This window comes from Mesoplodon mirus, assembly GCF_964341445.2.
Source record: "Mesoplodon mirus genome assembly, chromosome: 8".
Classification (NCBI taxonomy): Eukaryota; Metazoa; Chordata; class Mammalia; order Artiodactyla; family Ziphiidae; genus Mesoplodon; species Mesoplodon mirus.
The window spans coordinates 64,899,093-64,925,098 of NC_138984.1; the positions used below are offsets into that span (position 1 = coordinate 64,899,093).

General features: G+C 35.2%; 1 protein-coding gene across 1 annotated transcript in view; it reads left to right on the plus strand.

Annotated features, from left to right (window-relative positions):
* The window catches only part of ACVR2A (activin A receptor type 2A), an 88,027-nt gene extending 62,138 nt beyond the window's left edge, over positions 1 to 25,889 (plus strand). The window contains exons 5-11 of the mRNA XM_082630261.1: positions 9,327 to 9,470; positions 11,380 to 11,523; positions 12,538 to 12,683; positions 14,413 to 14,527; positions 17,515 to 17,653; positions 20,746 to 20,876; positions 21,960 to 25,889. Of these exons, the coding sequence (XP_082486387.1) occupies positions 9,327 to 9,470; positions 11,380 to 11,523; positions 12,538 to 12,683; positions 14,413 to 14,527; positions 17,515 to 17,653; positions 20,746 to 20,876; positions 21,960 to 22,154 (1,014 nt within the window). The 3' untranslated portion in view covers positions 22,155 to 25,889. The remainder of the gene's footprint in view (positions 1 to 9,326; positions 9,471 to 11,379; positions 11,524 to 12,537; positions 12,684 to 14,412; positions 14,528 to 17,514; positions 17,654 to 20,745; positions 20,877 to 21,959) is intronic.
* The last annotated feature ends 117 nt before the right edge of the window (positions 25,890 to 26,006 follow it).

Here is a 26,006-nt window from a genome sequence, read left to right on the forward strand (position 1 = left end):
TTTTTTATAAACTATAAAATTGTTATTCTACAATTGCTTTCTTTTAACAGTATATTGAGGAAAGCTTTTCAGCTTAGTACTTTGAATCTATCTCATTCTGATTATATGATGTGTTTTTAAGTGAAATTTAGTGGAGCTTTAACGTATGCTAATAAAATACCAAAATTTGATGTTTTATTAGCTTAGAGTTTGTGTTAGGTTTCTGCTAAGAGCTAGAACCTACACTTCACAAATAGTTTTTAATTGTATTATTTTAGGATATTTAATGTGGTGGTATAATTCTACTGCCTAACTCTTGAGCACCTTTTTTTCTTTTTTTTCCCATATATGCCTGAGAAATAGTACAGGGCTACTACAAACGTCTCTTTGTGTCATTATTTTTGTATTGATAACCTAAATTACAACTTACTTAAAAAAAATTTTTTTTTAATTTGTTTTTGGCTGTGTTGGGTCTTTGTTGCCTCACATGGGCTTTCTCTAGCTGCAGTGAGCGGGGCTACTCTTTGTTGCATTGCGCGGGCTTCTCATTGCAGTGGCTTCTCTTGCCTAGAGCATGGGCTCTAGGTGCATGGGCTTCAGTAGTTCAGCACATGGGCTCAGTAGTTGTGGTACACAGGCCTTAGAGCACATAGGCTTCAGTAGTTGTGGTTCGCGGGCTCTAGAGTGCAGGCTCAAGTAGTTGTGGCACACGGGCTTAGTTGCTCTGCGGCATGTGGGATCTTCCTGGACCAGGGATCGAACCCATGTCCCCTGCATTGGCAGGTGGATTCTTAACCACTGTGCCACCAGGGAGGTCCCACAACTTACTTCTATATATACTTCTAAACTAATTGTAGGGAGAAGTATCATAAATTATCCATAGACATGCAGCTTGACAAAGTATTACTCTAGTTAGGTGTATATAAGTTGTTTCTCTTACAAATGTACAGACAGGCCCACTTGGAGGTTGGCTGAAATTCTGTGTCCAAAGCAAAAAAGAAGGGGAGAAGGAGCGAAAGGGGGAAAAAAAAAAAAAGCTGTATCAAAAGCTTAAAACAAGTTAAAGCTGCACATTAAAATTAATCAAAGCACCTTATTTCTAAAAATGACATATTAAATTTTAAAATCTTGAAATCAGTTTTTCTTTGGCCTGTGAAGGGCCCCGCCTTGTTTGCCAATTTACAAATGGGACTGATGCGTATAGACCAGAATGCATAATATCTCCTTCTTCTTGTCTGGCAAGGAGATGGTAGGTAGGAAGAAGTGAGCTTGCTTTTCTCTCTGTTTTTTATTTCCTGAACCTCATCCTCGATCTATTCCATCATTCCTAGCTACTTCATTGCTGTCAAACCTTTTTCTATTAATTTGAGATAATAAAAATGAAGAAGTCCATTTGTTAGTGAAAGCTGCTTGCATCAGATGGGCTGGGGAGGTGTTTACGTTGGTTGGTTTGTTTTATTTTTGCTTAACTATTCACCTGTTGCTTGAGCGCCTACTGTATGCCAGGCGCTGTGCTTGATGTATAATGTTAAGTGGCTCAGGGACTGTCTTTGCTGGCCCTTCTGGAGCCCACAGTTAACATGTAGGTGTACTAAAAATAGGTTAGTTGATTGGTTGTTTGACTTTGCAGCTTGGAGAGGAAGGGTAAAAAGAGTAAAAAGGGAATTGCTTCAACAATTTTGGGCAAAGATGGAGGAAAGGAGGAGAAATGTTTGATTCCTTTTCTGTAGTGATTGGGAGAAGAGTCACATCTAGGGTGCTGGGCTAATTTTAAGTGCTCAATAAGTTTTAGCTGTGAATTGCCAATGACCTCAAAATTGTACTCCAAAGGAAGAATTTTTGTTGAAACCATTGATTTCAATATTAAAATTGATTTATTGAAATTATTATACTTGAAAATAATTTCAAAATATTGGCATATATATGTGTCAATACTTTGAAATTAATTTCAATTAATAAAAAATTTCATTTTGAGTACTCTGTCAAGCACTATACAAAGCACTTTATACATATTAACTCAGTGTAGTCTTTCAATACCCCATGATGTATATAGGTGAAGTGACTTGGCCTAGAGTCAGTCTGCTGAGTGGCAAAGCCTTGGACATTTATGTCCAAGGATTATTATTATCCACTGAAGTAATTTTAATTGAATAGCTCATTTCAGTAAATTATTAGGTTGGGTCCATAAAAAACTAAAGTAGATACAGGGAGGGATCCGAGTACATAATTTACATTTACAATAGTTTTTATAGTGACTATATATAGCCTTGCAGATAAACATAACCATTTTATCACATCACAATTTATTAATGTATAACACGGTCCTTTTCCTTTTTTCCACTTGCAGAACACAAATGCTAAATAAAAATAAAATTTCTTCTGTACCCAGTAATAAACCTGATGCACCTGAGCAGCAGCCAGAAGAATAGGCATGTCTACCCTATCTTTTTCAGACTTGTAACTCCAGTGCTGACTACCCTGAGGAGCTAATCACTTCTTAGGGAACTTATTCAGAATCCTCATTCATCCACCTTGGTCTGCCTTCATGCTTTGCTTTTGGAAGAAGTTAAGATATGAGAAATAGGAGTTGATGTATCATAGAGGGAATTTTGAAGATCTAATTGGGTAGAATCATGGCTGTGTATTTGATAGTATCAGTATTATTAAATCTGTTAATGTATAATGTCTTGCTTTCCTTAGCTCAGAAGCATTTGTCCTGATACACATACTATATTATTTCTTTACATGTTCTATTTCTGTCTGCTTGGCAATAAATAGTCTTTTTTAAAATTTGCAATTGTAAAATGTCTTAGAATGTAAGATAATTATATGATTAAGAGGAGACAAATTCAGAATTTGTCAGTTTTCAAATACTTCATTGAGCGGGTACTTAATTCTTCTTGATCATCCAAAGAGGTTGTTGAGTGAGTTATTAAAAAAATTATATATAAATATAAATCTTGGAATGGTTTAAATAGTAAGAGAAAATTTATAGTATATTTCACGTATATTTATAGCATGTAAAATCCATATTTCTAGAAAGATTTCTTTGTATTCTAGTTCTGTGTATCTAACTGCGTTCTAAATATTTCCACTTAGATGTCTCCAAGCACTTAACAATACAAGGGTAATGATCTTCTCTCTCAGACCTGGTTCTCAGTAAATGGAACCAGTAACCATTTGGTTGCGCAAGTCAGAAGTCTAGGATGTGTCCCAGTACTGTTTTTTTCCACCTTATCTGCCTCCCTCTAGTACTTATTTCATTTCTCAAGGATCCTCTCCTCAGGAGGTCTTCTCTTATTTACCTTGCCCAGTATAAGTTAGGTTTCTCTTTACAGGTGCTCAAAGTAACTAAATTGCTTTTTATTGCTCTTATTTTATAATTATGCATTCATTAGTATGATTCTTTGATTAGTCTTTCTTCCCCACACTATAGTAAGTGTCATGAGAGCCTGGGTAGCCAGTGCCTGGCACAAACTAGGTGCTCAGTAAAGATTTGTTGAATGAATAGAGAAGTATTATTCATTCCTTTCTGATGTTTGTCAATAGTTAATTTCTTTTCCCCTTAAGGAATAAGCAGCCAGTCTCTTTCTCATCCAGCAACCTAATTACTTGACATTAATGTGCTGATTTGGTTTTCACTATTATCTCCAGTCACAGTGCATGATATTCAAGTTTCGTTTTCCAAGTTGTAAATACAGATTATTTTGTTTGGTTACTCTTTACCTATTTCTGTATTTTGGTGAATTTTTTTTTTTTTTTTTGGATTCTGTTTTGCCTCTTATTTTGTAACATAGTTTATGCATTGAGGCCTGTTCTTGGTGTCTTGTTTAGTTTGGATCATTCTATAGCTTATTCTAATACTCATTTATTGAGAGGTATATTGAGCAAAGGTACACATTTTTGGTAAGATGCATGGACAGCACCTACTTGCCCGGTGTTATTACAGTGGCATCTTTGTCTCTGAAAGCACTGGTATGAAAAGAAAAACAGATGTTTAAGCCTTGGAAGCTACAGTCTAGTTACTCATTTGGCATGTATTTCTCTCAAGGGATGAATTTTACTTTGGAGTATTGATAAAATGTTTTGATAGTGGGATTAGCTAAGCCTTTTAGATGAATTATTAAATAATCCTGAATCATTATCACAGGAGAAAATCAAGAAGCATGAAAAACTAGTTAAGCAACTGGTACATATAAACAAGTTGTCAAATCTTTTTCATCAGTGCTATTTATTCTCTGTAGAAATATTGGAAACTGGGAAATATAGTCAAGTGTTTGGAGGAATTCGAAGTCTTTCTTTACACTGGTGACAATATTTCTCTTGACTTTAAATTAGGGCCCTTCCTTACCTGTTGTGGGATGACTAGGAAAATGAAAGTCTTGTTCTTTATCAGTATCTGAGTGTCCTGAGCCTGAAAAATATGCATGGATACTTCCTTCCAGGGCCACCACTGCTTGACCTCTTCACTCTGGATGTAGCTGGGGAAGTAGTTAACAGTAGGCCTGGTCTATCACTGTGTTCTACTCAGTTCTGACCTTACTCTTCTCCCATCTTATTTTCTTTCCCTAGTGTATTATTTATGTTGCACACACTCACATAGGCACCAGAAATGTTTTTTTGTCTCACTGTAAGGATTCTCTTGTCTTCCATGAGAGGGGAATGAAGCAGTTCAGGAAGTTGGAGATTCTAGATTCTTAGGACAACTGTCTGAGAAACTTAACTCTAGCTATATAAAAATTTTTTGTGCTGCTCCTACAGTTTTTGTTAAAGGCAGTACTGCCCTCTGGTGTCCAGAGTCCAATTCCAACGCATAGCTTCTCAGCTAAATTGCTTTTTTAAAAAAAACTCTTATAGTTAGACCTTAGAACTTCTTAGAAAAATAAGTAACAATTATTTAAGACTAGGTTTAGTTTATTTGCTGGCTTGAAGTCCATTGGATCAGGTAACTTGGGGTCATACTAGAGTCATCTATATAATAATACCTCTTATCTGATAGGTAATGTCCAAGATTTAAAAAAGAATATATTACTTTCCTCTGTTTATAAGGAAAGTGTTCTCAGTTCTCATTTTAAAAATATGATACATTGGATCATTGCCAGCTTTTAAAAAGCTAAATCATTATTCTCCTTCCTTCACTTTTGTAACTGATGTGTCATTTTTCATTTCATTCTGGATATAAATCGTAATTTCTTTTGCCTGTGTTTTTTCTTCACAAGCACGCCTTTCATATAATGATAGAGGTAAGATGCATTGATGTTTGTTTTATGGTTGTGGCACTTTTTGTGGATGCATACTAAACATTTTGTTCTTAGATTTTTTTGTTGTTGTTGCTTTATTGTGCATCCTCTATAGTTTATAAATTTATGTTGTAGTTTTTTTTCCACTTCTAGTATTAAAAACATGATTGGCTTGTCATAGTAATAGTTTTGGGTTTTAAAGAATTGTTACCAGTGTTTATACTTATCTAAGGTGAAATGTAGAAACAACTGTTTTAGTTGACTAGAAGTTAACACCTAATGGCTAGATTTTTAGCCTTACAAACCTTGTATTGCTTAATTTGTATAGTATGTCATTACCTTAAATGTCAGCATGTGCTCATTTTTAACAGATGCTGACTTTCTGGTCGAATCCATTATCTTTTAATGCGAAATCTATATTTTCAGGTAGTTTCTTTCATCTTTGGCATCTTTAGCAAATGGACTGGCTAGAGAAGTATAACTTGATCTTTTGCTGTCTGAAAGTTTAAGGCTTTATTTAGATTAGAATTCACCTTTCATATGGAGAACTCAGAATAAGTAAAATGATCACAGACTGCTTTACAGCTCTTCACCTCTAATCTTTTATCCACTGTTGGTTATAGTAATGATACTGGGTAGTGGTGCTGGGGTGGGGGGCACTTTTTCCAGCTATTGTCATTTGTCGCTTCTCAACATGTCTTCTGATGCCATAATTTTCACATACAAATGGGTGAAGAAGAGATGTAATCAGAGCCATGTTATAATGAATATCTTTTTAACTGTGCAAAATAGCATGGGTACTGCAAGAGAACTGGAACTTAGGGAAAGTTTTCAGGAACTCTGTAGTCCTTATAGTTACCCCTCCAAAAGTGGTTTTTCTCTGTAGCAGGGCAAAGCCATGTTTTACGGATAATATCAGAATGTTGTTGTCATTATGAAGTTTAAGTCTGAATTTGTCTCCCCAGGTTCTCATATATTTTAAGGGTATAAATCTTTATTCCTAGAATCAAGTATGAGGTTTTTTTGGGTAAATTAGTATAATGCTGCTAATAAACAGAAAATAATTTCTAATATTCTTAGATTATAGGATAAGTAAAAGCTAGATATGAGGGAAGTGGTTAAAATTTCCTTTAAATGTAAGCTCTTAAATGTAAGAACTGAAAAGTATGAATTAGAAGAATAGTCCAATAATATTTTATTAGAAAAGCAAAAAGATATATTGACTGGTAGTATAGATTTTATAGAGTTATAATCTGTTACAGAGTTCTCATTTTTGAACCTAACCTTTCTAAGAATTGTAGAATTATCATTTCTAAAAGTTTTGACATTTTGTAGGAGTGTGCCTTTGTAGATCTTCTTCTCACCCTTTGAAAATTGGCCTGTGTTCTCCTAAATTTAAGCTTTTTACTTATAAGTAATTTTGACAAAGCATATTTTCAGGCTGTTAATATATAATGCTGACTATAATGGTAATTTCATTAGGAGAGTGATCTAAGATTTCTTACTGAAATAACGGTAGCTTACAAACTTTGTAAACAGAGTCTTGGAAACTTACGGGAACTTGTAAGTTTATCTATCCATTTGGAAAACATTCAGTGATTTTTTTTTTTAATTCTAAACATAGGCATTGGAAATTTTTGCTTCCTAAAATTAAGATTAATATTATATTAAAGTCTTATTTTGGGTATTCTTTTTTTTTTTAACATCCTTATTGGAGTATAATTGCTTTACAGTGGTGTGTTAGTTTCTGCTTTATAACGACATGAATCAGCTACAGTAGCCAGGACATGGAAGCAACCTAAGTGTCCATCGACAGATGAATGGATAAAGAAGATGTGGCACATATATACAATGAATATAAATGAAATTGTTATTTGTAGTGAGGTGGATGGACCTAGAGTCTGTCATACAGAGTAAAGTCTTATTTTGAACTGCCGACATATTCTTAATTTGAGATGTGGATTAAGTCATCTAAATCCTATTTTATAGACTGAATCATACCCATATGGTTGGTACTCTTTAGAATAGAGAATGGATAATGTGTATGTTATCTAGAGAGACATTATCAGTCAATTTATTAAAAATTTTAGTGTTTACATATAGTGCTATATTACTCTTTACCTGGTTATTTTCCCTCTTCAGCTTTCAACCCTTATCTGCATACTTTAATTTTTGTCATCCCTGCTTTGAAAAGTCAACTTTTCTAACTTATCTCTAAAGGAGGGGGAATCATTGACTTTAACCTTACAGTTATTTAAAGTTTATCAAAGTGAACTTTGTTTATTTAGCATAATTATTCTTTTATGCAGTTATCCAATAATTCTTGAACTTAGAGCACTGAGTGGTTTTCTTTGCCTCTAGAAGAGTCATTTCAACTTGTTCCCTCCTGTCTCCACATTCACATAAGTCATATACTTCTATCAGTGGGGTCTCTTATTGCAGATATATATGATCAGTCAAGGAATGAGGGAGGGAGAGGGAGGGTTCAGTTCTGGTAAAACTTCTCCAGAGCGTCTTGTGTCCCCTCCCACTGAGAATCATAATTTGAGAGGCCATACTTGTGTAAGATGTACATCTGACTTTCTTAACTTGTCACTCTGTTAAACTAAAATAATCTTTAGCTCTACTAACCTTTCATGTTTTGAATGTGTGAAGGAAAAGCAACTTTTGCAGACATTTAAAAAATAAATATCTGATGTTAAAATGGGTCACAGGAAGTCTTCTGGTTTATCATACTGTTTTAAAATAGGAATTCTCAAACCATTTTAGAAAGATTGTCTACTTTAGAAGAAGAAATTACATTATTTTTTCTCTTTAATACTTGGCAGTGTTTCTATTGCTGAGGGTCTTTCTAATATAGATGCCAACTTTTAAAAAATCTTGAGTGGCATCCAGGGGCTGAATAATGCCTAAAGGGAGCACTAACTGTCCTGAGGCATTAGAAGAGGGGGTTTTGTTTGTTTGTTTTAAGGAAGGAGAGTAAAGGCAGAGAGACATGCATTGATAAAGGGGTGACATACAATCTCCAAGTGTCTTAGGTGCCACCCAATATCATAAAGTCTGTTGCTGTTGCCACAGAAATTTTAGTTCTTCCTAACAATGCTCATTACACAGGCCTTCAAACATGTTACTACTTTCCTCTGGAAGCTTTCCAAAAGGCTTTCTACCTCTTGCTTTAGTTGCAGATATTTAACTAATACAATGTTTTCAGCGAAGGGTAGCCACTCTACTTTGTATAGGAGGATTCCCTGGTGATGCTGTACTCCTATTTATATATTATAGTTGCTCCATTTAAAAAATTAACTATAGCAGTATACTTCTCTTTCATTTACCATACCTTATCATCTAATACGATGACCACTTATTTTGTGAATTATTTGTACTTTCTTTGCCCATGAGTTCCAGAATACTAATATTATCTCAGATCAATTCTGGGAAGTAATTATAAGCAAAGGGATAAATTGTTACTGGGTGGAAAAGTTAGAATGAATGGAGCAGTTTGGTTATAGCAACACTAACTTACATATTCCTTTTATGTGCTTTGTATTTGAAATACCTATTTGTAATGTGTTTGAGAATAGCTGTGGGTATTTCTGATATTAATGAAGAAAGATTTAAACACTCACTGGAGAAAGTAATGGATTTTGAGGAGTGGTTTCTTTGAGACATAGCCATAATTTGCTGTATCTGGCACTTTTCAAATCCTTATCCTATAAGGAATAATCAACTGGATGAAATTAAAATACCGTTAGTAATATCCTGAAGGTCACAGAAAAATCTTAGAAGAATTAGTGAGACTGGATCAAAAAGATTTTACATCTTTTCTCCTGATATATATATATATATATATATATATATATATATATATATGTAGCAGTAGGAATGTTATTATGAAAACTCTTAATTCAAGTTTCCTGCATTTTGATCACTATAGATAATTAGTAATGCTTGAGAATTCAGTTTTGGCAAGATTGAAGTTAATGTCATTTGTATGTGTCTACCGTTTCTGTCAATCGATTCCTCAGTATACTCACGTTTCTCTGATATTTAGAAGCGAGATGTGTCATGTGCTGCTCTTTAGATAATATTATTATTATTTATCTGTAGGACCCGGGACCACCCCCTCCTTCTCCATTACTAGGTTTGAAGCCACTGCAGTTACTAGAAGTGAAAGCAAGGGGAAGATTTGGTTGTGTGTGGAAAGCCCAGTTACTCAATGAATATGTGGCTGTGAAAATATTTCCAATACAGGTATGTTTATTGCAGTTTTCTAGTCTGTATATATTTTTTAAAAGATGCAACTGGCTAGGTCATTGTAACTCAGAAACAGTCTGAAAACACAAGCCGTATGTTTCATGGTGGTTCTTTGTGATACCGGGGAAAGTGGTTAGCCCTTTTATGTCTGCCTTCTCATCTGAGAAATTAATGGTACAACAGTCATGTTTGTTTAGAGTGGTGGAATTACAATACATAAGCATATAGGAGATTTTTTTGCCAGTAAGAATTCTACAGAAATGCAAAGTGAAGATGAGGATTCTAATTAAAAAATATAATTCATTATCTGAGTGGTTAACTTTTAATGTCCCATTGACATTATCAGAAAAAGCGAACAGAATAGTGAAAGAGTAGTGTGCTTTGTTTTAGAATCGCTGTTTGGAGATATATTACCAGACTGATTCATTTTTGTTCTACTTTGAGTATTGGTGTAATCATTTCAGATTTTGTTTGGTGAATTTTCAGAGGCATTGAGTCAAGACTCCAAATAATTGGTTTACTGTTGACTTGTTTTTCTATTAAGGGGGGCCAACCTTATAAAACCCTGGTCTCATGCACCTCTGAGATATTCTTTAGTTTTGCTCCATTGGTGGTATAGATCTATGATGATTCCTTTGTTCCTGTTTTCTGCTTATACACACCTGTGGCTAATGCCGTGCATGGTATTGCGATCCTGGCTGGGTTTTTTGATGCAGGCTTCACCCCTGCACCTGTATAGTAGATCTTCCTTATACCAAAATTATTCAATTTCTTTGTCTTAATATACCTAGATTTTTGCCCTCTTACCTCCTTGAAAGTCTGTTTCTTAGAGTCTGTGAAGAAGTTTATTACCTTTTTTTTTGGTAGCAACGCAGATACTGTTAACTGTAGTTTAGTTCTCAAAAGAAAAGTCTTTTGGGCCAAGATTCACAAAGAAGATCAGGGTTCTTATTTCATGTGAGGAAGCTTAAAACTTAGAGAAGTGTATTTGGATGCTATTAACGTAAGAGTAAGAACAACAACAGTAGCTGACGTTTTACTGAGTGGTTCTGTTGTGTCAGATAGAGGCACTTTACATATGTGAGTACTCATTAATATGTATTGTTACCCATACATATAATATAACACACAATATATGTATAATACAGCAACCCTATGAGGCACACACTGCAGTCCTTGTTTTGCTGATCAGGAAGCTGAATGATTATGTAACATGCCAAAGGTTCTTAGATAGCTTGGATCCAGAGGGTTCCTAACCGTCATGCTCTGGTGCCTCCCACTTTCGTTATTCTCCCATTGTGAAAAGAAACTAATCCTTTATAAGTAGACATGTAAGAGGCATGGATCACTTGTAGGCACAAGTGAATCTGTGGTGTTACAAATTATTGGACTGCATATTTATACCCCACTGCTCTCTTATTGACTGCAGGGTATTCTGAACATTTTGTTAAGAAGGTTTGACATGCTGTTAGTGTTTGAAAAAAATTTGTTTTCTATTTAGATGAAGTCATTCTCCCTGAATTTCATCTCTCAGAGAGATTATTCTTAATAGTAACACAGGTACCTTCACACCATGATAAAATTACGCTGTAGTACTAACTTGTATGTGGAATGTGTTGCCATTGTTAGGATTCAGAAGTGCAGTATTTCTGATCAACTTCTATGTTTACAAATTACAAACACAAAAAAGTATGTTTGAAGGAATGGGGCAGGGCAGGCATTTGGTATGTAACTGTTACCTGTTGTCGAAGTTTTCTTTTGTTAAAAAACAGGACAAAACAAAACCAAAGAATCTCTTCATACTTAGCCTTTAAAAAAAATTGCCTTAGAACTTACTTGAGTAATCTCTTAGATATGCTTTATTTGCCTGTGTTCTTTGCATTCTTACTATTCTTTTTAACTCTAGGACAAACAGTCATGGCAGAATGAATATGAAGTCTATAGTTTGCCTGGAATGAAGCATGAGAACATATTACAGTTCATTGGTGCAGAAAAACGAGGTACCAGCGTTGATGTGGATCTTTGGCTAATCACAGCATTTCATGAAAAGGTAAAACTACTTTCCATTTTAACTCAGTGAAGTCAGGGTTGGCTTACTTCCTAATGTTGGCTACAAAGCCCTCACTTATTTTTCTGGGAACAGTGTGTTATTATAGTTGGTTAATATTTATAAATAAAAACCTGTTTTAAAAATGATTTATTTAATAGAAGAACAAAGATGACAACTTTTTCACCTAACCCTCTACTTATATAATACCAGTCTTTTGTCCCTGATTTCTTGTGCTGCAATTACCTCTCTTACAAATAATTATCTTAGTATAGCCAGTGCTTAGGAATTTTCATTTACCATTTACTGTCCACTTTTATTACATGAGACATTTTTTCAGCTTGAATTTTGTTTCTTAAAATTCTTTAATCGATGTCACTTAGTGACAAAACTAGGGTCAGGAAATTTATCTGATCTTTGATCAGTCACTGATTTGTAGGGTAATTACCACCAAAACACACTTGCTATTTTTCCTCAATTTTTCTGCTTTCAGAGTTAGTATGAAAGTATACATTAATAAAGTAGGAAATTGTGATCTTCTTGGCAATCAGTTTCATCACTGTCAGAAAAAAGTGGCTATTTTAATTCCCTTAATTCTTGACTAAAAGGTTGGCAGTAATCTCTAGAGGAAGATTCTTTAGGTTAGTTGTTGTTCATGTTTTAATTTTTGGTTCTCCTAGTCCTATTTATAACATCTCTATAGTCAGTATATTTTAACTTTTAAAATATTTTCTAGAACTTTAGATTTTCAATAATCTTTTTTTTTTGTAAATTTTGCCTTCTCAATGGGAAATTGACCGACTGCTTGTAGCAAACCTTTAAAGATTAGTGGTATTCCTTTCAAATGTTTATTAATGTGAAGCTTGAACCATTCCAGAAAGATTGCGTTTTGGATATTATTCACTGAAAGGAAAACTTTGTTGCCTTCCATGACCTCTTAAAAGTAAAAAGGAAAGTCTCCATATACATACGGCTTTTGTCAAGAACATAAGTTGTTTTTTTTCCCCCTTTCTTTAGGGTTCACTATCAGACTTTCTTAAGGCTAATGTGGTCTCTTGGAATGAATTGTGTCATATTGCAGAAACCATGGCTAGAGGATTGGCATATTTACATGAGGATATACCTGGCCTAAAAGATGGCCACAAACCCGCCATATCTCACAGGTAGAGCTAAATTTATATTATTTTACCCAGTAATTCAGTATTTATTATTTAAACTTTCAGTCCCCTAGGCAAAATTTATTTTTCCCCTAGTTACCTAATCATGCTATAGGAGGCATTGATTTTCACTTGTTTTTCAAATTAGCTTTGAGATTGGCCAGGAAGTATTTTGGATAATGTATATATTAACATCATTATCAAAGGTTAATTATTGACTTATGTTTCAATTTGTCTCATTTCCAAAAACATAGTTAAGAATGAAAATGTATTTTCTTTGTCTCAAAGGAGAAATTTGTTTTACCTCAAAACATGATTTACTTCAAAGATGATTATAAATAGGTATAAGGGGATGTAATTAAGGAGAGATTTTGAGTATCTTTTTTGCTTGTGTTTTGAATGACTATGTGATCATTACCTAAGTTGAGGTGGAAAGAGGTATTATTTGAATAATTGGGTTTACTAAATTTTCCTTTTCAGTGAAGAAATAGTACTTGGACCCAACAATTGTCATATCTTAAAAGGGAAACCGTTAGTTCCCTTAAACATGGGATTCAGTTTGCCATTGTATATTTAACTTCCTTGAACATGGGGTCAATCTGTCATCTTATATTCAGTTTAAAGATGGATGTTTTAAATTACCTGATTTATTTAACAAATACTTAGTTGAGTGCTATCAGGTGGTGTCTTAGGTTGCTGGGAGGCATTACTTTTATTCCAATTCTAATGTAGATTCTGATTTTGAAAACCTTAAATGACTTCTACCTCAGAAATAGCTTCCCTTCTCACCTTCCTACATACAGTCTAACCGCCTCTTCCTGGATTTTTGCTCGCCTCACCTAGTCCTATAGGGAACTAATCCTTTGGAACCCCCAAAGGTTATTATAAGTAGGGTCTCTAAAAATCCTTTGAGTCTAAAACTGATTTTTGTAGCATTTGTGGTTGTCTATCTGTGCGTCCTCTGACTTACACTTTGTGTCTGCACACATAAATTTACCATTGCTCATGGTACCGGTGTGTTTACTGGGGTAAACAAGCTTACTGAGCTTACTGGGGTATAGTAAGCCCTAGGATGAGCTAGTTGAGGCTAATGTGTAGAGGAAGACATCTGATTGCCTTAAAATGGTTACTCTTTTTGGAACACCGGGATCCAGCTGGAGCAGTGTATGTTTATGGTGAAAAATTTCTCTTATACATTTGTAGAGATGCTTTTGTACAGCCAAGTTGGTGAATATAATAAGAACCATTAAAATAAGGGACCGTTTTAAAATGTAGGCCTGTGCCAATAGGCAAAAAGCTCCAATTCAGCTATTACTGAAAATTCTTTCATTTTGGTTTTTAAATTTCAGTGTCAATGAGAGTTTCTAACTATAAACTCTGAAATATGCTTATTATCTTAAAAAGCAACAATTTTATGATCGGTAGTTAGGAGTGACATAGATAACATGTAGGCTGGACAGTATTTTTGGAATGGCAGCTCTTTATAAAACTGCTTTATGGAGAGAATTTCTTCTTATTTTCCATGTAATGGATACAACTAGGTCACTGTACTCTTGTGCTTCAAGCTATCTGGAGACTTTAAACTTTTTTTCCCTCTCCCCTTTTCTGTATTTCATACTTTGAAATAACTATTTTTTTTAAAGCATACATAGTCTCTCTTCCTACTTACAGTCAAAAAATTTAAAAGATAACTCGTTTAAACTGAATTTGAATACTTTATCTTTCTATTTGCAAGGGACATCAAAAGTAAAAATGTGCTGTTGAAAAACAATCTGACAGCTTGCATTGCTGACTTTGGGTTGGCGTTAAAGTTTGAGGCTGGCAAGTCTGCAGGTGATACCCATGGACAGGTAAGGAGGATAACTGTAAACTGTAAGAAAAAATAATCTTGTCCCATATTTTCTTAGATGGCATCTGGGATCAGTTGGTCTAAAATTATTGTGCTGGTTCTTAAATTGGTATCTAATATAAAAATGACTCTCGGGCTTCCCTGGTGGCGCAGTGGTTGAGAGTCCGCCTGCCGATGCAGGGGACACGGGTTCGTGCCCCGGTCCGGGAAGATCCCACATGCCATGGAGTGGCTGGGCCCGTGAGCCTTGGCCGCTGAACCTGCGCGTCCGGAGCCTGTGCTCCGCAACGGGAGAGGCCACAACAGTGAGAGGCCCGCGTACCGCAAAAAACAAAAACAAAAAAATGACTCTCTTAAGAGTAATATGTTAAATTTGCTGAGGAAGATATTTTCATATGGTGATGAAGGACTGTTAGGACCTCAGGTGGTTTAGATCAAGCAATTCATAAAGTGATTTAGATGTCATAGGATTCTATTTTTAAAGCTAATCAAAGAAGAATCCAACACATTTTAATAAGCCTCATTCTTTTAGGGAGTTCTTAATATTAACTCACTAGTTTTAACTTGTTAATTCTTTCACTATCTTAAGAGGAATGGAAGAATAATCAGTCACTATTCATGTTATAATGTAGTAAGATCTAGTGCCTGTTTTTCCAGACAGCAATGATAGTTTCTTGCTTCTTGGTCTCTATTGCTTCTTTAACTCTTTAATCAACTTTATAGCTTTTCTCTGAATTCTCTCCAGAGTTCAGAGCACTTGTAAGGCCCTGAGCAAGGAGTTTAACTCTACTAACCAAGGTCTGCACAGAGACTTCAGCAATGGGAGCCTTTAAGCCAAAGAGGAAAAGAACATTATCCATACGTTTTATTCTCAGAAACTGAGGCTCTAGGAAAGGTGTTTCCAAACCAGTTTGACCTGAAAGGTGATATTTCCTTAGAAAGCCAAATGATTTTGCACAATCATTGCTTCATCTTTCAAATCAGGCAAATTATTTGATCATCTGATTCTCAGCTTTCTTTTTGCCCAGTGTGTCCTACTGACCTCCAAGAACATAGCACAACAAATTTTAGCAACATTGACTAATGATTTAAGAATTTAGTCAGCAGTCATAGTTCTAGAAAAGTTGACAACATATGTATTTGGGAAGGAAGGCAGTTTTGTGGAGAATGTAACCAAGATGGGAGATTGTGCAGGAAGCCTAGGACCAGGCTTCTGAGCTGATTGTCTGATTACCTTAAGACTAAATTTTGCGAAGAGTTTAATCCTTTGGTACTTTATAAACCTCCCCCCTTTTTAAGAAAAGAATTTGGGGATTCATTCATATCTTTTTTTTTCAAGTTTTTTTTTAATAGATTTTTATTGGAGTATAATTGCTTCACAGTACTGTGTTAGTGTCTGTTGTACACCAAAGTGCATCAGCCATGTGCATACATATGTCCCCATATCCCCTCCCTCTTGAGCCTCCCCCCCACCCTCCCTGTCCCACCCCTCTAGGTCATGGCAAAGCACCGAACTAATCTCCCTTCATTCATATCTTTTAATGCCCTCATGATTGGCTTACATGATGGTAAAAATAACTAATAATACATAATAATTACATATATATAATAATGAATAATACATCACTGATGCCTTGACTTTAGATTTCATGGACCAGAAAGTTTCAAAATGCTTGTTATTGCATATTTTATATATTGCAAAGAACGCTGGAAAAAAAGTAACATTTTTCTCTAATATCATCATCAATTTATAAAAGAGAGGACATTTTATACTAGAAAGGAAGATGTCATCATTACATAAGAAAAGAAGTACTTTGGAAGGCATACATTTATCTTTAGGAGAAAAGTAGATTTTTGGAAAAGCTTGCTTAACAGTACAATTATAAAATAGTTATTTAAAGTAGCAAAAGAGGCAAAGCTACCTTTTTACCCTTTCTTTAAAGTGTTCTCCTTATTAAATGAATTAAAAACTTCAGGTTTTTGAACTTCAGGGTCTTAGTGATCTATCCTTATTTTTTCTTAAACATCTCTTTATATGTATATTTGTAGATAATTGCCCAACTTCTAGTCTATAGATCATAGTCACTTAGCAATGGAGCTTTTGGAAATACCAGTATCTGGGCCGCTCCCTAGACCTATTAAACTCAAGTGGATTAATCTAACCACCTATCTCACAGAAATTATTTAAGTGTTCATATATGAATCTTGTCAAGCACCAACCAAAGTTAGCTGTGCTAGCTTAGTAACCATAGTTACATTACTAAGAAATACCAGATTGTTAGGGACAGATATCAATAAAGAATTTAAGACAGAATTCATGAAGAAACAAATACATAGATTTTGTGGAAACAGAACTTTAAAAAGTTTATCCATCCTTTACTTGGCTAATTCATTTTATGTTTTGTATTGTTTATTAGGTTTTTTTTTCGTACAGAGAAAGAGAAACCCTCAAAAGGAGTATTTTTTTTTTAAAAGATACATTTCAAACAATGTACAGTTGAAAAGTATACAGCCTTTTTTCTCTGTTCCATCCTCTCTCCACAAATAACCATTGTTCAGTTTCTGTGATTACTTCCAGAAGGGGGAAAAAGTCGAAGCCTAGACCAGCATAATGTCTGTTGATATATCTATTAAGTGTATCCAGAAGGGATCTTAATATATATATACTGTTTTGTTCTTTGCTGTTTTCATCTTACAGTATTTTTAGAAATCTTTCCATATTTGTCCTTATAGATTTACCTCATGTTTTTTTTAAGAGCTGCATAGTACTCTTACTTACTTATTTAAGCAGTCCCTACTGATGGTTGCATCCACTGTTTCCAGGGTCTTGGCTGTTGTATTACTTGAAATGGAATAAAATTCTGGTAGTCATAATTTAGTTATCTTACCTGATATTAGAGCACACTTGGTTTTGATTCTCTTTACAAAATCCTAAAATGTTAGTTCACAAAGTTAGTAAGTGCTGCTTGCTTTCAACATCTTTTTCAGGTTGGTACCCGAAGGTATATGGCTCCAGAGGTATTAGAGGGTGCTATAAACTTCCAAAGGGATGCATTTTTGAGGATAGATATGTACGCCATGGGATTAGTCCTGTGGGAACTGGCTTCTCGCTGTACTGCTGCAGATGGTAAGGGAACATATATTTTTTTAAAAGACATATACATATATATGTATACCTGTACCTACTACACATGTATGAAAAGGGTTGATTACTCTCAAAGGTAATATTTTAAAGTACAATTTTTTTTTAAATAGACTCCAAGAGGTGGTAGCATGAAGAAAATTCAGGAGGCAGGGGATGGGGAGGGCAGGAGAGGAAAGGTACTGATATGTATTGATCCATTACCATTGCCAGTTTTTGCTGGGCACTTTACATACCTTTAGCTTATTTCCTAAAACAACTTTGGAGGTAATTATCACCTCAGTTGTGAGGAATTTGATGCTCAAATTATAAGTAGAAATTAAATAGCTTGTCTGTTTTAGCTGCAGAGTGGTAGTGGTGAAATCAAGATTTGAAACTGTGATCCAGATTCGGGGAGAGGGCTGCTACTTTGGTAAGATCACAAGGGTCCTGAGACACCTAAGAGTTAAAGTCAACTCTTGGGTGAGAGGAGGTGCATATAGAGACGGGATTTTGCCTCCCAGGATACTCAGGCTGTCTGTTCAGCCCTCCCGTGATGGATTGAATTACCATTCTATCCTCCGTGACCCAGAACCGAGCGTGTGTTATAGCACAGTTAGATTCTGCCTCCTTCAAGCTTTGTAAGTCTGATCTGATGCAGACATTATTGTGAACATAAGTTACATTCCCTAGCACATCACCTTGGTTCTAAGGGATTCCTAGTCCTTGTTCTTGAAGTCCTTTTCAAGTCCTAAAAATATTTACATTGATTGATTCATTATAAACCTGCATATTATATTCCTAGTGTGACAGAATTATAGCGTTGTAGGTATTCTGTCTTTAGTGCTCCTCAGAAGGTCTCTACTCTCTCCAATTACACTACACTTTTTTGGATATGAGAATATAAGGCAAATTTCCTATTAAACTCCCAAACCAAGTAAATTAGTTTGATCTTTTAAAATTTTAATTTATAAAAGGTATAACCATCTTAACCTATGTTTTTATAAGAATATTTTCTGAGTACTGTAATAGTTTCTCAGTGTAGGACAGACTACCTCTGGTATATGAAACTTGATTTGGGATACTCTGCTTTTAAAGGGAATTTAGTGGAAAGTGCTCAGGAATGGACAGCCATTCATTCTTCCAAAATTGGCGTGGGAATGGATCCAGAACCTAAGAAAGGTTGAAGCAATTTGGATATAATTTTAGCTTAGAAGTCTATAGGAAGAAGAGTAAGCTGTTCAGTGTGTTTTGGCTCAAAGTGGAAGAAAAAATGCATTTATTGCATGCATTCATGGAGGCACAAGTAGGTTAGATGGCAGATGTTACAGGAAAATATATTTCTTAAGAATTTCATTAATAGGAACTCTCCAAAGCAAGCCAATTGGATGTAGTGTTATAGGGGATACACAAGTAATACACAGTTTAGTTAAGGTGATAAAATGTATCCTGGACAATTAACTCCAGAGTAAGGTAAGTATGAATTAGGTAAATGTTTTTGGATGAATGTTAATACCTGAGAAAGGTTAAGGGAGTGTTACGGGAGTTTAGAGGTGTGAGGACTTGCTTTGTTGGTGGGGAGGAGAGGTTATCAGGGAAGTTTTTATGGAAAAAGAATAAGATAGATGCTTGCTTACATTTCTTAAATGCCTTGCACGTGCTATGAAATACTCAATTGCAGAGTCAGGCATTTCTGATTCAAGTCAGAAATTGAAGCAGAGGGGACAGTATGAACACTGCTAACGTACGTGCTTTTCCATTTCTTTGATGGCTAATTATTGATGGTTCAGTTCAGTGATTCTCAAACTTTAATGTATGTGCAAACCAAACTCCTGGGAATCTTGTTAAAATTCAGATTTTGACTCGGTAGGTCTGAGGTGGGGCCTGATATTTACATTTCTTACAAAAGCTACCCCATCAGTGCCAGTGCTGCTGACCTGTGGACCACACTTTGAGTAGCAAGGGTTAAATAGACCCCTTAGAATGTCAGTACTCTAAGTGATTGGAAATGCTTCAGCAGAGACTGACTATCCAGCCATCAAGGATTCTTATATTTAGACAGGGTTAAGATGGCCTCCTTCTTGATCAGCTGTTTGTAATTTATATTCTACGCAGGAGTATTTGGTGTGTTTTGAGAACTTGTACAAGGTTTATGTCTACATACAGACACATCTGGTCACTGAAATTGCTCATTAGACCAATTTCTGTCAACCGGAGACAGTTTAGTGATTGAAAGCACAGACTTTAGAGTCTTTGAGGTGGATTCAAGTTCCAACTTAACAGCTGTATGCCCTTGTGCAGATTATGGAACTTTTTTTTGAGCTTCTTTCTTACCTGTAAAATAGGGTAATGCCACCTTCACTCTGTGAAGATAAAATGGAAGTAAATAATATAAAGTTCCTGGTCAGCATAAGTGCTCATTAATTATTAGTTATTACGAACTCCTAACTGAATTTCCATATTTGAGTAGGCCTAAGGAAAAAAGGAACATGTTGTAGAATAAATCTTGTCTGTGAAGGCACATTCTGATTGGTTGGGAACCCTTTTTGTAGAGTACATTTGTGATTTTTAAAAAACAATATCTGGCAGCTCTTGTGAGGGCAGAGAAGAGGTGTGACTCTGGGGTACATAATTCCTCATGTGGAGTGTGTAGGGGGCTTGGGCATGTCAGAATAAAGATGGTTATAGCAGACCGAACCCAAAATCTTCAGAGATGGAAGCACTACTGTTTACAGTCTGATCTGAATTGCAAGAGGAATGGGTACCTTAAAGAGCTATTATGTCCTTAATGTGCAGAGATCCATGGTTCCCTATGTGCTATATACAAACAGAGATAGGCATTCCTTATACAACAGGTAAGAAAGCTCCTTTCACAGTCCTTAGCAGAGTTACACGCCAAATTACAGACTTTCTGATTTCCTCTAAAGTTTGCGTCACACTGCGGTTTAAGTACAGTTGAGCGTTTGTTTCTCTCCTGTCACCATAGCATATGATAGTTGGGAAAAGGTGATACAGAGTGTGTTTTAGAAAGCTTGTTCCAGTTTGGAAGTTAGGAAGATTTGAATTTAAATGATTTTTCCCCTTTTTTTACATTTCAGGACCTGTAGATGAGTACATGTTGCCATTTGAGGAGGAAATCGGCCAGCATCCCTCTCTTGAAGACATGCAGGAAGTTGTTGTGCATAAAAAAAAGAGGCCTGTTCTAAGAGATTATTGGCAGAAACATGCTGTAAGTTATATAGTTAGCTTTGCACTTGAATTTCCAATAAAAAATGTTTTTCAGAGGAATGATTGATATCTCTGCACATTTCTCTTTTCTGAGGTGGTGGTCTTCATACAGGATATTCTGAACTGGAGTTCTAGAAACAACAGAATTAAGGCTATGTACACTGGTGAGGGAGATGGTGAGGTCAGAGCCTTGGGGCGCTCAGCTATGTGGTCTTGTGCAGATTAATGTGCCCCCGGTTTGGAGATCTTCCCAGGGGGAGGAGTGCTTGGCTCTGAGCCTGTGGATAGTCAGGTAGCCTTGCTGATCACCACCTTCCCAGGTCATTTAAGAAAGTGAAGCGCCCAGTTTTCTCCTCTCCATGACAGTTTTTGCATTTTGATTTGGGACTGGATGATTTTCAAGTTCTTAAGAACTTAAGAGACTAGGTAGGTGAAGGCTGGAACAAAATTGCCCTGGTTATTTTGGTCTAGATATAACTAGAAACATGGATAAAGCCAGGTAGAAAATCCTTAAGGTTGGCTTTCTAACCTTTTTTCCTACTTTAACTGCAAGGTAGAAATGCTGATATTAACTAAGAAAACAATAAAAATTGGTAAACTTCTTAAAGCCTTGGTTTTGAATCCAATTCAAAGGTTAGCATTTAAATTACCTGGTCTATGAACAATGATCAGGGAGTTTTGGAATGAAAGAAACAGTGCGCTGTGAAGACCTAGATGGGTAGGATTGGGTCGGGGGGCAGGGAGGTCCAAGAGGGAGGGGATATATGTATACATATAGCTGATTCACTTCACTGTGCAGCAGAAACTAACATGACATTGTAAAGCAATTATACTCCAAAAAAAAAAATCACCTGCTGTGATAGTTCCAATGCTCAGAAAAAATAATTGATTTCTCTCAGTGCTTTTCTCCATGTGTCTGCGTATAATGGATACTCAAAAGTGAATGTTGACAAATATCAAACTTGGCTAATCTTGAAACTTTCTTTAACCCACAAAAAGAGCAATTTCTTTGTGAGAGTTTTAGTCTGTTTCCTAATAGAAAACAAAAACTGATGTGGTGTTTGAATGTGTTTTTCCTTTTTAGGGAATGGCAATGCTCTGTGAAACGATAGAAGAATGTTGGGATCACGATGCAGAAGCCAGGTTATCAGCTGGATGTGTAGGTGAAAGAATTACTCAGATGCAAAGACTAACAAATATCATTACCACAGAGGACATTGTAACAGTGGTCACGATGGTGACAAATGTTGACTTTCCTCCCAAAGAATCTAGTCTATGATGGTTGCACCATGTGTACACACTGAGAAACAGGACTCTGAACTGGAGCTGCTAACGAAACTGCTTACAGTTTATTTTCTGTGTGAAATGAGTAGGATGTCTCCTGGACATCTCAGAAAGAAGACCCTCGTTTCAAAAGGTGGCTCTGGGAGACTTAATGGCATTGCCTGTAGCAGAGACATGAAGGACATGAGACTAAGAGAAAAGTTGCAAACTCTAAAAAGAAACTTTTGAAGAAGTGTACATGAAGAATGTGGCCCTCTCCAAATCAAGGATCTTTTTGGACCTGGCTAATCAAGTGTTTGAAAACTGACATCAGATTTCTTAATGTCTGTCCGAAGACACTAATTCCTTAAATGAACTACTGCTATTTTTTTTTAAATCAAAAACTTTTCATTTCAGATTTTAAAAAGGGTAACTTGTTTTTATTGCATTTGCTGTTGTGTTTCTATAAATGACTATTGTAATGCCAATATGACACAGCTTGTGAATGTTTAGTGTGCTGCTGTTCTGTGTACATAAACAAAGTCATCTAAGTGGGGTACAGTAAAGAGGCTTCCAAGCATTACTTTAACCTCCCTCAACAAGGTATACCTCAGTTCCACGGTTGCTAAATTATAAAATTGAAAACACTAACAAAATTTGAATAATAAATTGACCCGTTTTGTAACAAGGTATTACAAATTCACTGTGTTATTTAAGAAAAAAGGTAAGCTATGCTTAGTGCCAACAGTAAGTGGCCATTCGTAAAGCAGTGTTTTAGCTTTTCTTGTGCTAGCTTGTGATTTAAGGAAAAAAAAGTGCTGTTTTTTGAAATGAAAAAATGGTGTCTTTCCCCTCTTTCTCCCATATTTTAAAGCTTCATCTTATATCCAGTTCCCAAAATGTTGCATACTTACCTACATATTTTTCTAGGTGTGCTGTGCTTGGGGACTATTTGAAAATTTAAAGCATGATTTAAGTTTTTTAAGTGAGCTGTAACACTGGAAAGCTCTTCATTTTTATTCTTTTAAAATAGATTTTTTTTTCCTATTTATATATGTAAAATTGTAGTGTATTTCTTTTCACCAAACAGTGTGTGGGACATTCTTTATCACTGTTTTAGGATCACCTCAGGAAGTGTCATTACCCAGAATTCCTCACTCTCTGCTTTGAGACTTGTAACTTTATCACTATATTTCTGCTTGGTGCCATCTTGTCAGAGTAATATTTGATGTCTGTGATATGTCAAGAATTATCCTAGGATAGAGATTTAAATTTTTAAGCACAGATTTCAGATGTTACTGCTTTAAAACAAATCAGGGATAACAAGTTAAACTTATAACTTAAAATATGCAATGACATTTAGAGGTAACCAATGTTGATATAGGTAACATAGCTTAGCCTCCTCCCACGAATTGCTTTTACAACTAACCCTGATATTAGTTTAGGATAGTTCATGCCTTATCTTTGATAAGAAAATGGAATTGACGGTAGGTAGGTGCCAAAGTGCTTTTCAAAACAATATTACATTAGAATATAATTGGATTCTTTCTCAAATTTATAGGCCAAAGTAAAACATTAATTTCCTGAATTTCTGGATTACTGATGACCAACAAATAGCCAGTATTATGCTATGTACTTTTGTCAGGTCATTTTAAAATCCATACATTAATTTTATAAAAGAATTTTTTACATGTCACTATCAGGAGCTCACTGTGAATGTGTTATCTTCAAATGGCTATTTAACCACACAGTACACTACATTTTACATAAAACATGCACTTAATCTCTGGGAATAATAAATTATATTATTTATAAATAATACATAGGTCAACAGACTCCTTTAAGCAGGGAGGGAAAGAAGAATAACAGCATTGTTGTCTGTGTGCCACACACCATACAGAACTTTGTGCTCTTGGTCACATAATGTACCCAAGGCTTTGTTGTATTTCTAAGAATCCCCATTTCAATGTTGAGTTCACCTTTATTTCAAAAAGTACTTGGCTTCTCAATTTCTTGGTTTGGTTTTGCTTCCACTTGGAAACTAATTAAGAAGGGAAAATGATAATGTTCATACATGAAAATTGTTAATCTCCTGAAGACTAATTTCTACCTGTTGTGAACAATCCTGTTTTTAAAAGTTAAAAAAAAATCAAATCAAAAGAAAACAAAAGGGAATATTATGATGAATGTTTGGCTTATGTGAATCTTAGAGATAAACTTTATAAGACCACTTATTCACAAAATAAAGTTTTCTCTTCATGTTAGAAAAAATTTTTAGAAATCCTGGGTATTGTACTTAACTCTAGCTAACCAATTTTAAAACCTGTATCCTTTTGAGAATTACATTGACAGAAAAATACTTTTTATAAGCAGTAAAATAAGAATGTTCCAGTGACTACCTGTCCTGATACCTAGTCTTGTTAAAACTTTCTTTTGCAGGGCATTTTCATGTTTGGTTTACAGTCAGTGTAAGTGGGCAAGTTAATAAAAACTTTGAGCTTAGGGATACTGAAAAAAAGAAAGATCAAAAAAAGAAAAATGATTTGTTTTGGGGTACACTGAGACCCCAGTAATTTTTTCCTCATGTGTATGGTGCTCCTTATGATTCGTCTTGTATTTTGCCTTTATGACACCCATCAGAACTGCTGCTCTAACTTATACTCTCTACCTTGCCCAGATCTCCGTGTAAGGAATGCTTTATGATCAACTGCCATAGGACTGATGGATTAACCAGTGTTTGGCTTTATTCGAAGTTTATGCCCTGCACAGCTCTTGTATGTATTTTAGATGCTAGGAAGTTTTTAGCATGTGATGTGTGATTCTTGTTTGAATGTTTATTACAGGTACCTTGTGAATTCCAGAACAGAGACTGTGCCTCACAATTGTTGGTCCCATGAACTTGCACTATCCTTCATGGTGATGTTTCGAAAATACAATCAGGAAAAAAAAAAGTTTAGAACTTAAAAATGAGTCATATATCATGAAACTAAAAAGAATCTGTTCTTCCCCCTTTCCTCACTCCTAGGTAACAGCTACATTTAAGTAAAATGCAGGTGGTAGGGGAAAAAATCCTGGCCAGATGATAGTTCAGTGGAATAAACTGATTACTGTTTTAAAAAAATGCTTCACCACGGATATTTTCCAGTTTCTCTTTTTTACCTTTTTAAAATACTACTTTTTAGGAACATTTGGTATAATGTGCATAAAATTATTTACTGATTTATGGGCAAAATGATACAAGTAGCATCTTGATTGAACATCATTTACCTCAGATATTCAACCAGCAGTACATTTTTTATGCAGTCTCAACCCATATCCTATTTGTTACCTCTCAAAATATTGGTAAACAATTATTTTAGCTTTACTCTGTATTTCTTGTCAGTGTTTTGGGCACAGGTTGTTGTACTACTGTCAAATTGTACTTGCTATTTTTTCTGCAAGTATTTAACAAAAAGTTAAAAAAGAAAAAAAAAAGTCCCATAAAACCCCACCTTGGGTAAGTGATTGTTAAATATTGTACAAATAAAATGTATGCTATCCCCATTCCATTCCCAAGTTAAATAAAAAAATAAATATGGTATGATTTGCATATGAAGTTTTTCTTTAGTTATACGTTCTTAAAGGGGAACAGTAGCTTTATAATTTACAGTGAGGCTTACATCTTGAGATTTGCAAGAATGGGGATAGGTGAAAGGGAGGTTTGTCAGTTGTGGCATTTCCCTCCTTTGTTGTGTAAGCAGATTGTATTCCCACTAAACTACATATGTTGGTCCTGCCAATTTTAAGAGAGGCTAAATGGCCTTAGTTACCTTTTCATACGGAGATTTAAAAAAAGTGGCTTAGGTAATAGACATCAAAGACATAAACT